General features: G+C 40.1%; 2 protein-coding genes across 7 annotated transcripts in view; one reads left to right on the forward strand and one right to left on the reverse strand.

Annotated features, from left to right (window-relative positions):
• The window catches only part of VRK2 (VRK serine/threonine kinase 2), a 69,554-nt gene extending 66,976 nt beyond the window's left edge, over nucleotides 1-2,578 (forward strand). For 3 of the 4 annotated variants that reach the window (XM_081188657.1, XM_081188660.1, XM_081188659.1), the window contains 2 exons: nucleotides 1,217-1,282; nucleotides 2,105-2,578. In XM_081188657.1, the coding sequence (XP_081044783.1) occupies nucleotides 1,217-1,282; nucleotides 2,105-2,398 (360 nt within the window). In that variant the 3' untranslated portion in view covers nucleotides 2,399-2,578. The remainder of the gene's footprint in view (nucleotides 1-1,216; nucleotides 1,283-2,104) is intronic. The other variant, XM_081188658.1, reaches the window with a different exon arrangement.
• The window catches only part of FANCL (FA complementation group L), a 44,074-nt gene continuing 31,634 nt past the window's right edge, over nucleotides 2,362-14,801 (reverse strand). For 2 of the 3 annotated variants that reach the window (XM_081188755.1, XM_081188757.1), the window contains 7 exons: nucleotides 7,975-8,125; nucleotides 7,110-7,193; nucleotides 5,452-5,497; nucleotides 5,291-5,372; nucleotides 4,074-4,190; nucleotides 2,832-2,903; nucleotides 2,362-2,504 (listed from right to left, as the gene is read on the reverse strand). In XM_081188755.1, coding sequence (XP_081044881.1) covers nucleotides 2,469-2,504; nucleotides 2,832-2,903; nucleotides 4,074-4,190; nucleotides 5,291-5,372; nucleotides 5,452-5,497; nucleotides 7,110-7,193; nucleotides 7,975-8,125 — 588 coding nt within the window. In that variant the 3' untranslated portion in view covers nucleotides 2,362-2,468. Of the gene's footprint in view, nucleotides 2,505-2,831; nucleotides 2,904-4,073; nucleotides 4,211-5,290; nucleotides 5,373-5,451; nucleotides 5,498-7,109; nucleotides 7,194-7,974; nucleotides 8,126-14,801 lie in introns of all 3 variants that reach the window. The other variant, XM_081188756.1, reaches the window with a different exon arrangement.

Genomic DNA, 14,801 nt, shown 5'->3' on the forward strand with positions numbered 1-14,801 from the left:
GGCTTGCGGAAAACGCCTGCTTTTCTAGCTGTACATTCCCCCACTCCCTGCACACCTTGGAAAATATTAAGCGCAGGTGAGAAACGCCCGAACAAAGGTTACTTTTCCTGCAATGTACGTTGCCCATAATAATAATAATTTATTATTTATACCCTGCCCATCTGGCTGGGTTTCCCCAGCCACTCTGGGCGGCTTCCAACAAAACACTAAAATACAGTAACCTATTAAACATTAAAAGCTTCCCTAAACAGGGCTGCCTTCAGATGTCTTCTAAAAGTTTGGTAGTTATTTTTCTCTTTGACATCTGGTGGGAGGGCGTTCCACAGGGCGGGTGCCACTACCGAGAAGGCCCTCTGCCTGGTTCCCTGTAATTTGGCTTCTCGCAGCGAGGGAACCACCAGAAGGCCCTCGGTGCTGGACCTCAGCGTCTGGGCAGAACGATGGGGGTGGAGACGCTCCTTTAGGTATACTGGACTAAGGCCGTTTCGGGCTTTAAAGGTCAGCACCAACACTTTGAATTGTGCTTGGAAATGTACTGGGAGCCAATGTAGGTCTTTCAAGACCGGTGTTATATGGTCTCAGCGTGGATGGGTGGGGGGCAGGATTTTGATGGATGCTGTGATGTTCCACCACTTTGAAATGGTACAGGCCCTTGAGAACTTAACACGTTCCCCTTTTCACACTCATTTAAACCAATATGACCAGTTAGTATAGTATAGCTTCTCATGTTCTAACTGCTAGGTCTCCAGAAATTTAGAAAGGTTAATGATTGTTTTCTCCCCTGCTAACTGGGGCTGACTTGCTGTTGCCCATTAAAACCCATACCAATGCAAGTATTCTACACATACCTGGGTAAACTCTAAAAGCATTTACTATGTGCCCTGGCCCACACATACACTGCTATGCACAGGGGAGAGAGAGGAAGGCTGAAAAGCAGTTACCAGCCCCCGCCCCTGAGCCCTTTTGTTCTCCACTAAAAGCGGAACAGAATTAAGATGACCCTCAGGGACCCTTGCAACTCTACAATTCTGTTACTTCAAAGGCGTTCGCCCCGAACTTGCATATACACCTGTGTCACCTTAATAGATCTTCCTATGAACTACGTTCTCCCCGAGGCAAGAAATGTGTTACTTGAAAGCCAGCTGCTGGTTGCATTCTCTCCACCCCCTTACTCTAAAGGCTTTTACTACTGGCTAGTTCTGTTTGTTCTTCCTAGCCCGCTAAGACTGGAGGAAAGCCAGCTGGAGCCACAACCGATGTTTACAGGAGGAAGTTAGTCAAGGTGAGTTCAGCAGGCAGCTTGAAGCATCTGTGATGCTCATAGGCTACTGAGCCAGGTTCACGCTTCTATTAATATGTGAAGCCCTGAGCAACTTGGGTCCAAGATACCTCAAGGACCACCGGAGCCCTTCTTTCCCAGCTCAATCACTGAATTATCCAGGAGTGCTGTTAATTGTCCTGCAAGTTTCATAACCCTGACTCGTTTCAACTAGAAGTTGGCATGTAACACTGAGAAAGCTGGAGGAAACGTAAAACCATAGGGACTTATGTGCTGATATAGTGGGAGTGCTGAATGTATTAAGATTGACTGAATAGGTATAACACCCCCCACTTGCCTTGTAAAAATTTATGATGGCATTCCCTTATCTGGAAGTTCTGTATTTTGGCTATCGTTTCTGTTGTTGGGCTGAAAGAGAAGTCATAGCCCAAAACTGGACTGTCAATCTATTCCTGTAAGGTGTCTTGGTGCTCAGCATACAGCTTTATTACAGAAGCTGGCTAAACAAATTCAGTCTTCAAGAGATCCAAACAAGGAGGATTACTTTGTAGGACAATGGTATGGCTTTTTGCAATGGGCTAGGAATCTGCTGGGTCAGGCTTCAACTCCTGCATCCCATGGCTCTCTGTGAAAAGAATGACTGAGATAATGGACATAGAAAAGCTGTTATAGATAATAAATGTATCTGGTGAATTATTACACTTAGTCAATTATCTTTGTACCATGAGTTTTTTATTATTATACAAAAAAGTCTTTCTTATTTATTTATTTATTTATGAATGAATGAATGAAAGTACCAGAGCTTAAATATTTGTTCTTATGCAGATCTCTGTTGAAGACATGGATAGAAGTTTTCTGCTTCCTTCTCAGAAAGGTAGAGAACCACAACCTATCTGCAACACCTTCTGGCAAATTGAGGAAAAATCCATAGGAAATGGAGTTACATATTCTGAAGCCTTTCAACCAGAATGCTTTCAGACTTCGACTAGCTCTTCTATATGCAGCACTTTGGAGTCTGGACTTCATGAAGTGTCTGGACTTCGTAAAGAATTGTACCAATACACGATGACTATCATTGTCCTCTTCTTCTTAATACTGCTTTCTGTGTATTTTCTTTGATATCATGTCTAATGTGTTAGCATTCTTAAGACTGTACATTTACATAGTTACAGGCTTCTGGAATTCCACTTCAGACTTTCTTCATAGACATTTTCAGTGTTATTGGCTGGAATGGTTTTTCAAAGCAAGGTGAGTTGTTACAAAATTAAAAATCAATAAAGTACTTGAATTTTGCTTACAGTACTTTCCAAGGTATTTATTACAAAGAATAATTCCCCCTCCCCTAATTTTTAACTCAGACACTGGAATTGTTCCCCCCCACTAAGTATCTAGAGACACTGGTATCTGAGAGATTTAAGTATACGCACGACAGTAACTTTGCAGCAAAGACTCCTAAAAGAAGACAAGCTAATTTCAATTGTATTTTGAAACCCTAACTTAAGCTCATACAGAAACAGTTCCAATTATCCGGGAACTACGTTGCTTTCCTTACCTTGTTACAATATGGACATTCACCAAATATGACATTAAAACTTTGCCGACTGGAAGGAAGTCCACGCAGCCACTACAGAGAAATGCATGTTATTAGGTAAGTCCCAGGAAGACTCAAAAAAGAATAGGCCTCAAATACAGCAAGCTCTCTTACTATTCAAGACCTTAAATCATGTTGCCCAGTCTCACTCTCCAGGTGGCTGCTCAAAGCATGAGTTTTTGACTAGCAGGATAGAGAAAGCAAAGCTTGGTGTAACTGGTTGTCCTCATTTTTAGGAAACAAACCTGCCCCCATCGTCTGAGTAGAAGAGCTCCAGAAATATCTAATCCTACCCCCAATCTATTTGCTAGCTGCCAAGCTGAGCATATTTGGCCACACTTGGTCCTGGTAAGAACAAAAGCGGCTGCTTCTCCCCTAAGTATTGTCCCTAAAGGTAAAGGTAAAGGGATCCCTGACCATTAGGTCCAGTCGTGGCCGACTCTGGGGTTGCAGCGCTCATCTCACTTTATTGGCCGACGGAGCCGGCTTCTGTGTCATGTGGCCAGCATGGCTGCCGCTTCTGGCGAACCAGAGCAGTGCATGGAAACACCGTTTACCTTCCCACCGGAGCTGTACCTTGACGTGCTTTCGAACTGCTAGGTTGGCAGGAGCAGGGACCGAGCAACGGGAGCTCACCCTTTCGCGGGGATTCGAACCGCCAACCTTCTCGTCGGCAAGTCCTAGGCTCTGTGGTTTAACCCACAGCCCCACCCTACCAGTAAACTAATCAACAGGGATCTTTTAAGGATCCTCAACCTCCATTTTGGCACACACTACTCAAGACCAAGTATATGATCCAGGCTATTCAGTTTTGGCACAAAACTTTACAATTTCAATTTAACCCCAACTGGAACTGTGTGATCTTTTGCATTTTCCTTTGCAGCACAACATTCCTGTGCTGTGAGTCTTAACCCAAAATTTTGAAATTTCACACATCTGTGGTGAAACATGCTTATATGCTGACTGGCATATAATGTGTGATCAAACACAACATGTAAGATTGGTTTGTATCAGGAGTACAAACAGCTTCAATGTGCTATCTACAGGCATTCTTCAGAATTTGTGTGTGTGTGTGTGTGGGCACTAGAGGCTGCAGGAAAATGCCTCCTGTCCAATAACAGTACAAAAGAGCACCCATATGATTGCACCCACCCATCAATTTTCCGTTCCATAATCCTAGAACGCTACCGTAAATTGCTCTACCTCATATAAACAAGCTTGATGGAAAGGCTGGCCACAGCGGGGGTCGTCACAGACTTGGTCTGGAATAGTCCCATCAAGACGGTAAGCGTAGCAGATCCCGCAATCCATAGAGAAGTCCTAAAAAACATGGAACGCAGCTTGAGCACATAGAATAAAGCTTGTCAACTTGTTTCACCCATTTTAAACAATTACATTTGTGGTTGGCTTATTTTTTATAAGAAAATGTACAAGAGTATGATAATTTATTAAGGGCTAAACTTTAAAATTGTTATCAGCTGAAGGCATCCCCCAAATAATTAGAAAATGCTTTTTTACCCTTTATTTTTAATACATTTATCCGTAGGTAGCAGGTATTGCCCCTTTACTCGCGCACAGAGGGAAATGTGAAATGGTCATTTGTTAGAACAGGGGTGGCCAGTGTGTTGCATCCTCCAACTATGAGCCAGCATGGCCTGTGATCAGGCATGATGGGAGCTGTAGTCTGCCTATTTTAAGACATCAGGATACAAGAGAAGTGTGCTTCCCTCTTCCCTTTTACTCATGCTTCATTAATCAGATGACAATCATTCAAAGAATGACCGAAGCAATGATTACCCTGAGAAGACACTGAGATTAAAGTGTTGCCTTAATGGTGCCAACCCACAAATATTAAGAATATTTCTCCAGAATGCATATTATGAGATACCAACAGATTGAAGAGCTTGGTCCTTGGTTTACCCCAGGTATTCGGTTTCAATTGGCTTTGAACTAGTGACCATCTTGCGGAAAATCGTTGGTGTGGAAATTTTCCAATTAAGAGTGAAGTATCATTACATTATCACTAGGTGTGCAATGTGTTTAGAGCTTTAATCATGTCCTTATTAAGAATAAAACTTAATGACTTTTTGACAATCATGCAACGACCCTTTATTGTAATTTGTATTTGGTTTCTTTTTATTGTGAACTGAACTGAGTTCTAAAGGTATAGTGCAGTATACAAATTTTTAACATAATAAATAAATAATAATTTATTATCTTCTTTTGTACTCTTTCATATTTCATTTTTTTCTTACTGAGACAAGGTAAACATTTTAACAAATCTTTAAAACTTATGAAGTGAAGCTTATTTTGGATGTCTTGATCACATGTATTAATGCTCCTATTATTTTGTTATGCTACAGAATTCCCTTTTGCCATGGTATTCAAAACATGAACATAATAACCACAGAGCAACTTACAGATTTTTCTAGAGCTTCTCGAGATGGAAAATCAATTTCTAAAACCTCTTTCAAATTTTGTAGTAAACTGAGTTCTGGATCCCTGAAAAGAAGAAGGAAAATAAAGTATCAGCACTCCCAACAAAGCTATGAACTAAATGTCTACAACCAAACACACTTACCACAGGTGTATGTTGCTGTTCAGCTTGACTTTCAAGGGATTTACCACTGAAAATAAAAATCATATGTGTTGTCACTACTCCCAAGAGCATTCTACGAACAGACTTCCTTCAAAGGGGACAATGGGGACTGGAGGAGAAGGAGGGCAGCTACATCCCAAAATTTTGTGCTGTTTTTTATTATTTATTTATCACAGTTTTACATCATAAATATGCAAAATGCAAAACACAGTCATAATAAAAACAATAACACACCAAGGCTACCTGATTCAGCAGAGAATGAATTCTCAGTTATCAGGCATGTATTTATTTTTCTATGCATACACTACTTTTCTGCATATTGGCTCACAAGGCAGCTGGATATGTAAGTCCTTGCACTGCAAGGTTAGGCATGCTGCATATAACACATCATGTAACTGGGCACCCTGTATTTTGCACTGTTGATTTTGCAATGCAAGGCACAAGGTGTACAGACATTAAATGTTTAGTTATTACATCTCTGAACAACACTTACAAGAAAGCCCAATCATAGATGCCATGAGATTTTCAGGAAGCCTGCAGAGTGCAGACCACGGGAGATATTATTTGCAGAATGAAAGAACACTCACGGAAACCCATGAAAATTTCACTGAAATTTGTCCTCCACTTTGAATACCTTTTTTTTATTACTTAATAGAGAATGGTAAAAGAACAAAAACAAATCCCTGGCCCGCTCTTAAAACAAACATTTCCAGCACATCACTAGTATTCACTGTATACTACTCTGATCTTTTTGGGGATTAAGATCTGGATATAAATTATTTTAAACAGATATTGCCCATGGATCTATATAGGGTCCTCTGTCTTTTTAACTTGCTTATAATAATGCAGAGTTTGAGGGAAAGAGTCACGAGATGGCAAAGTCTGTGGATGATAGTAAATTTTTCACTATTTAAGTAGCTCTCCAATTTGGCTGAACAGGCTAGTAAAATGGCAAGTGCAGTTCAAACTAAATAAGTGCAAGTCGATGCACACTGAGGTAAAAACTCCTAATTTCACAGATATGCTGACAGGGGCTTAATAGGCAATGACTGCAGCCTCAACGAAAAAAATCATCTCAAGGTATGCAACTGCTGTGAAAAGGCAAATTCCATTTGGTGGATCATAGGAAAGGGACTGAAAATGAAACTGCCAATTCCATAATGACATTATACAAATATATTGACAGAAATGGAAACAACTCAGCTTTGAATAAATCTTAGGGCATATTAGTCACCAGAAACCCATCTGCCTTTGGCCAAACCTTAGTTCCCAGGCTTTTACTGCAGCTTTTTTCAATGGATTGAGAACTGACATGCAGCCAACCAAGAAAGACATGGGGCGCAGTATAGCTTTCTGTAGCACTGCAGCTAAATTCATCTTATTAGAACAGGCTGGCAATATATTAAACAGTGCAAAATTGTTTTGTAATGTATTGAATCTTCAACGTTTTTCCGAGCAACGCACGCACACACAATTTTCAAAAAATTAAGGTCAATGGTGTGCTTCTGGTTTGGTCTGCCTGAAACAAGTAGACTCAATTTAGTATAAAGTTAACCTGCGGTAAGCATAAAGTGATATACACTGCAACAGAAAAGCTATTATGATTGACAAAATGGATTTTTAAATAGGAGTCATCCTACCGTGGTCTGCTCCAAGAAAGTAACACTCAGGAAGCATGGTGGGGTGCCTGGGATCTACTTCTATATTAATTGAAATGTTGTTTCCTGGAACAGACATGCAGATGAACAGAGCTGTAACTACATATAGTTTCATCCTTACTCAACTAAACTTCACACACACACACAAAAGGAATCTGCAAGAGCAATCTTAATTTAGGCTTTGAGCCCCAAACATGGTGCTGGTCATTTCTAAAAACAATACATCAGACCTTTTCTTCAGTTTTAACATTTGCTACTACGAAAGTTACTAGCTTCAAATTGTTTTATCCATTTCACATGCTTTGCTTTCCCACTTCTTATTTAGAACATTTTTTTTATTCATTAGGCTTACATTAGCTAGTTGCTTCATTGGTCAGAGGTATCGATTAAAACTACTTTTAATCAACTAAAATACCACCAAATTATTCAAATAGCAGGTGCAATTTTTTTTAAAAGTTAAATACTTTTTAATTCACATGTCCACAAAAGCTATGGAAGGCAGGTAGAATCTTGAAAGAGGCATGCAACGAGTCTTCTGTGACAGCACTTGCTGTGACATTTGCATGCACCATCTAAACACCAAGGGATGGTTATGCTTTAATCCTACTGAATTCTATGGGACTTGAAAGTTAGTTGAGGAACTTGCAATCTAAATTCTGACACATTGTGATTTGATACTGCGCTGTTCGTGAAACGATGTCAGATTTAATAGCTGATATTAATCAATGTGTTCTGTTTTAAAGCCACATTTTCACATGAAAACTAATAATTTTAAACGTCTTGCATTTCCGTTTCTGTGATCTCCATTAACCTGAAGTCAACATGAAGTTGTCCTTTTTATTCTTACCAACGGCAATCCTTCGCATTGTGGCACTCCGTGTGGGTTTTTCTGGCTCAAGTACCCAGGTCTTCTCATCAATTTCATCTAGAGCATTCCAAAACTCCTTCAATGATTCTAATGCTGCCAAGAACTGACTGTGAATGCTTAATAAGGAGCTCTGAGAGAGAAGGAAATTGTAACAAATTTTATAGATGGCACTTTACCAACAGCAATACAGAATAGCTTTTTAATAACAGCCTGTTCCAACATTTTAAAGTCTAGCATACATCCAACAGTAAAATATGTGGCAGGGGGGGGGAAGACTGGAATTTCCCCCCAAAACACTTTAGAGTTTTGAACAGGCCACACAAATCCTGCATTTTTGAGCTATGCTATGAGTCACCTTTCAAACTATTAAAAAAAAAAGGGGGGGGGGGAGAGAATCCAATGCAAAGTATTCCATGCTGGAAGCAGGGGAAACATGGCTTATTTCTCAAAGCTATTTTTAAAATTCATTTTTAACTCATAACAAATGGATTCAGTGGTCAATAAAAAAACAAGCACCAAGAATATCTGATATTTACCTCTGAGAACATCAGGTTTGCATTGCAAGGCCTCTAACACATACAGCACAACACAATTAACATCAAGTGATTTAGAATACCAGGAAGCCTAGAAATATGCTGCAATTAAAGGAATCCCGTTACAACTGTATCCAGTATAATCTTCTGCCAATAATGGGGGATGGGGGGGGGACCTAACTAAAATGTGTGCTAAGAACCAACTGCTGACTCACATTTCAGCAGGAAGAGAGAAAGAGAGAGAAACTTGTGTGGTTGCTCTCCTGTTACATTTAACACACTTTTAAATTAGACTCTGGGAGACCCCAGGGTCCTTTGGCAAAATTAGCAGGGACATCTGGCAGAGCCCGTATATCACCAAATTGTATAATGCCAGAGTTTATACATGTATATATAAATTTCATTACAGTACAGCAGCAAGGTATTTTAGGTGTGTGGTATTATTATTTTTAACAGAGTTATGTAGTATTCAATTCTAAAGCACCATGAACTGAAATTATATCTTCTAAGAGTAAAGAACAAATATGGGTCTTTTAGCCAAAGTGTCAAAAGGCAAAAATGAAGTTTTGGGTGTTGCAAAAATTGCTTAGATGCCGTTTTTTGTTGTTACTTGAAAAATATTGAAAAAAGGAAGGGCAGAGCTTGAGAAAGAAAATGTTGGATTTTCCCCCTACTGTTATTAAATTATATTAAAGTGAGAAAGCACTTAAGCAGAAAAGTGTGAATACTGCCAATCTCAAAATGTAACGCTTATTATCTTTAAAAGCATTTTGTTACTTTTATAATACCTGAAGTGATATAATAGTGTCAGTCACTTAACCAGATCTTAGAGCATAATATCTTCATCTTAAGTACTATTATTTCCAGTATTTTAATAATTTTCACACTGTCTTGGAATGTGATCTTTTGTGCTCTGATGACACTTAAATTAATAGCATAATTTTCTGGTACTTGCAACAGATGCTTTCCATTTTGATTTTTCACATTTCCCTACATCACATACAGATAAATCCTCTAATAATCATTTTTATCTTTATCTTTAGGGAATTCAAAGGGTTTCCAGTAGAAATAAAGAAACATCAAGGGATTAGAATCCACAGATACATTTTGAAATCCAATTAATTTTAATACTAATTGCAATTTTTCGATGATGTTCCTTAAAAGGTGGCCAAATCTTTTCTTAAAGTGATCTGCTCATCTGATCTTATTTGCATGCTTCATTGATGTTGCCAACTGACTTTCCATATGCATATCTAAATCTCTATCTGAAAATCAGCTGCATTACTTTGTCATGCAAATCATGGAGGAATTTATCATCCATTTTATACTTCAACCAGTTTATTTCTGAACATTTCCCCTTTAAGCAATTTGCATGGATTCCATTTTTATCTGTGACAAGATACTTGGTAAAGGAATAAAGAGTGACTCTGCCGCTTCGTGATTTTAGATGGACAAGTTACAGTGAAACTCTGGTATGAGCCACCGGATGGCATTGATTTGTCTCAAGAGACAATGGAAGTGTGTGCCTTCGAGGGTTAAGTCAAACTGCTGGAGAGTTACAGCTCCTGCTGTGGCTGTAGAGACCAGTAGCGGAGAGAGATGTTTTGTCGCAGCTGGGGCAGATGAAAGTATGCGGTTGCGCAGATGCACAAGCCAGTGGTCATTCCTCATCTGGTCACTACTGTGGATGCATGACCTGACTGATTGTCTCCAGGTGCTGGGGTCATCTGCAAGGGATTCCCACATTAATGTTGCTAGCCTTCATGTCCCATTTGCAGACATCTTTGTAATGCAGAGTTAGTCAGACAACAGGCCTGGTGCCTGAAGCCAGCTCCACAGAAATCATGTCATTGGGGATCCTGCCAGCTTCCATTCTGTGGACCTGATCCAGCCTGTGTAAACGTCGCTGAGAAAGAAGTGTGAATATGCTGGGGATGCGGGCTTGAGAGAGCTCATCTTTGTTTGAGACTCTGTCTTGCAATGTGATGCTCAACATCTCTCACTGCCCATCTCTCACTTCCATAAAGCTCAACATGCAAGCCTGGTAGACCTTCATCTTGGTATTGGTTGTTACCATCACATTCTCCCAGACCCTTTCAAATGCAATGCTAATGACCAATCACCAAATACAGTATTAAAAATGACAAGCAGCACAGAGTAAGTCCCAATAGTACAAGCCAAAGGAAAATAATGCTACCAATTCCCAAACATCCAACAGAATTTACTTTCTCTTTTCTCACAAAATGATCTAGTGCAACTTAAAAGCCTTTCCAGGAGCAGATGGTGTATTCTGCATACAGAATGTCATCTTTGGATTCCACCAACTGATCTATTATTATACCTGCAAATAAAGCTGACTTATATAAAATAAATTGGGGGGGGGGGAATTTAGTTGCATTTTTTTAAAAAAGAATATGAACAAGCAAGGACCCACAACAAAACGTTGTTAATTATCTCCAGCCCCCCCAACAAGAGCGCTCTTTCGAGGGCTCCAGACTGTAGCGCTGTTTGGGACTTACAGACGTTCCTGGAGAGTTTGAAAGAAAAGCACATCCCATTTTTATTTTTCCCCAGCCCTCTATTAGCACAGGGAAGCAAGCATTTTAACTTCGAAATATACATCTGCCTGTCCTTCATCACCATCTCCGGGGTACTGTAAGATGGAGCCTTTTAGGAACCAGAAGGCAAATTTGGAAATTTGAGGGTGTGTCATTGGTGCCCGGGGAAAGGGCATCTGTATCAGCCACCATCACTCAAAAGACAGAAGCTCTTTCATAGAATCATAGAGTTGGAAGAGACCACAAGGGCCATCGAGTCCAACCCCCTGCCAAGCAGGAAACAAGCTCTTTGCACCTCTGCTCTGTTCAGAACAGAGGGGTGGGGTGTTGGGTGTTGGATTTGGCTCTCCAATCCTGGCATCTATTGAAATATTGGCATGCTTAAGGATCATGTTCGGTTTAGGAGTAGCTGAGCCAGTGCAAACAGGAACTGAGCAAGAAAAGCGAACTGCACCATTTCACTTTCAATTTTTCTTATTTAACACTTATTTGAAATCTTTAAGACAATTAGTTTCCTGTTAATTATGTTGCTTTGAATGTGTACTTTATGTTTGACTTTTTCCAGTGATTTGGGATTGTTTCATTTGATGTTTTCATGTGTTGTAAACTGGTTTGAATTTTTTCCCCCTTAAAAGTATAAAGCAGTATAATAATGATTACAATTATAAGGCACCTAATATTTTATAAGCAAGCACTGGAGAAGCTGCTCCTTCACTACACAGTTGATGGGGCCAGGAAGTGCAATCTCCCACTGGCCCCTGGTGACCTCACCGGCGCTAGAAGCCAGAGTATATTCATACCTTAATCTCTTCTGTCCCAAGACAACTAACAGAGAAGAGTGCTGCTGTCTTACAAGGTGGAGGAAGGCAAAGTGATAGGCAGATGGCCAATGCTGGGCTCAGATCATGGTGGTAAAATAAAACTCTTGAAAGATACTAAGTATCTGGCTCTTTCCACACACAGAGAGAGATTCAACAAATACCCATATTTAGAAATTAGCGCTATCCACATGTTTCTCACATGTAAAGCACTTTTAGCCCTGTTCCAACCCCAGGTTTTCTACCTGAAGCAACTAGATGTTTTGTGCAGCTGTCTGCAGAGAAGTTCAAAAGTGTGACCACCTCCTCACACTTTTCTTGTACTCCTGCTGTGCTATATAGCGCTAGAAGATTGCCAGCCCCACACCACTGGAAGTGTGAGTAGAAAAAGATGGAGAAAGAGAAAAAGAAAACATTGAAGGACAGTGAAAAGGGGCATTTATTTTGTTTTTAAATCTCATGGCCTGCATCCTCCCCAACCCTTAACCCACTTCAGGATACTGTCCTCCTTTTGAGGGGCAGGGAGAGGTGTTTTTCAATAGACTTTCTCGCATTCCTTACCTCAACTACAATCAATCAACTCAAGTCTCCCTCCGACCTGGTATCTTTAGAGTGTCTCCCACACCTCTTTTTGTCAGGTAGCTTTTGGGGTCTTTTAAAAATTCATTTTCTTTTCATTTACAATCTTATTTACTTCTGCATTCATAGCAAGTACCCGAAGCACACAGTTTGCTTCCAAACTGATCACTTACTTGACTAATAATTGAATTCACTATTTAGAGGAAATGATGTAGCAGAGTGTCTAAAGTTTTTGCTCTCTCCCTCTTGCTTCCTCAAGGTCCCCCCCCCCAAAAAAAAAACCCAACTGTTATGGCTTAAGGGATGCAGTTGTTCATCCTGGCAACATTCATCTGCAAGTTTCAAACTGCATCTTGCAACACAAATACACAGATTTTAGATGCTTCAGTGATTTGCAATACGTCTTCTGGATTCCCAATTACAGAACTTAAGAGAAAGTGTTCATGATTAAAACTTAAGAAGAAATTTAAATTCCTTTCAACTAAATAATGGAGGGAAAGACTTGCTAGGCTAGGCAATATCCACTACATTGATTGGAGGATTAAGACAAAAACATGAGAAAAATGCACTGCAGTGAACAGGTTCTGACACAGCAGGGGTATGGATTGGATGACCCGCTAGGTCTCTTCTCCTAGTAATTTATGATTCTTTCAGATTTGCCTGGAAAATGGTTTCCATTTGTCATTTACTCAAGCTGAACCCCCTCTTCAGTACCCCTCCTGATTCTTCCGATATATCCACCAGTGAAAGAAGAAAAAAAGCATCAGATCTGAAATCTTTAAAAAAACTCCCCTTGTCAACCATCCAAGCCTTTGTGTGTTTTATTGATTCAATATTCCACAATTCCATTGCAGGCTTAGCAATAGAAGCTAGAAATACACCAGGCTTATTTTGAAGATCCTACATCGCATATTTTACTGGATATGTACTTTAACTAAAAATTCAGAGGAAAAGGGAGGGCTTTAATATAAGGTCCCTTGAATAATATATGCATTTAACTGCATATTTTGGCAAAAACTGAGTAGAGAGCAAATTTATCAGGCTAATTAGAAAAAAAATAAAGTATGTATCTGAAGTAAGTAGATGTACTCGCACTTGTCATTGGGAAGCTCTTGGTTTATTTGGCACATGAAACAATGGCAGCCGCCTTGCCCTTGGTGCTGATTTCTGACTATTCTAAAATGTCTCCTCTGAGCCAGAATACACTGGCTGCTACTGATCATGCTGTGAGACACCTGCACTGGCTACTAGGCTTGTCATGACGCACAAAACCCTACCATCTTCAGCTTGACATTGTGCACGTTATAATTATTCATCCAAATGAATATGTCAGAGCAGCAGCAGCAGACCTCTCATCAGAGCACAAGAAAAATACATCAAAACATTATCAACCCAGCAGGAAGACAGGGACCATAAGGAAAATTACCCATTTTTAATACAGATGCCATAAAGCCATGTCTATTATTATATAAAAAAAGAGGTGGGGGGACAACCATCAAGCTTAAAGTCCAAAAGTACTAGAAGATGAAATAGGAAACAGCTGTTAGTGGGGGAAATCAATTATGGTACCTGAAATCTATTTACATTCCCTTTAACAAGAGTGTGCTGGTATTCTAACAGTGACACTTGCACTGTTTGAGTTAAGGGTCTTGTCAATGTTTTCATTAAGGTGACCTACAGATGTAAGAAGTAAATACCTATCAAGAACTAGCACATGCATGCTGAATACCCAAAATATCTAGAACAAGAGGCAACCAGTCTACATATTGTTTTCCATTGCGCACAAAGAGAGAGAAAACAGTTAAGTAACCATCAACCTGGATATTTAGAATCAAGGGGCAACTTCAACTATTTGTACTTGTGAATAATATTGGACAAGGAAAAAAATCATTTGCAGTTTTCTTATGCAGACGCAGATTGCATTACCATAAAAATCTGGCAGTTTAATGTTTTCAGTACAGTTGTTTGGTTGGCATTTGTCTGTCTTGGGAGACAATGGAAGAGTGTTTCTTTGAGGGTGAAGTCAAACTGTTGGAAGCTTGCCGTGTCTGCTGTGGCTGTAGAGACCGATACGGGAGAGGCATATTTTGTTGCAGCTGGGGCAGACATTTCCTCTCTCTGCACTCCTCCCAGACGGCATTCCTCCTCTGGATGCACAGCCCGACTGTCTTTCTCCAGGCCTTGTGGTTGTCTGCAAGGTATTCCCACACAACCGGGCTGACGTTGCTAGCCTTCATGTCATATTTGCAGACATCTTTGTAAAACAGAGTTGATCTGCCAACAGACCTAAAGCCAGCTCCCCGTAGAGCATGTCCTTG

The sequence above is a fragment of the Podarcis bocagei genome, assembly GCF_964188305.1.
Source record: "Podarcis bocagei genome assembly, chromosome: 3".
NCBI lineage: Eukaryota > Metazoa > Chordata > Lepidosauria > Squamata > Lacertidae > Podarcis > Podarcis bocagei.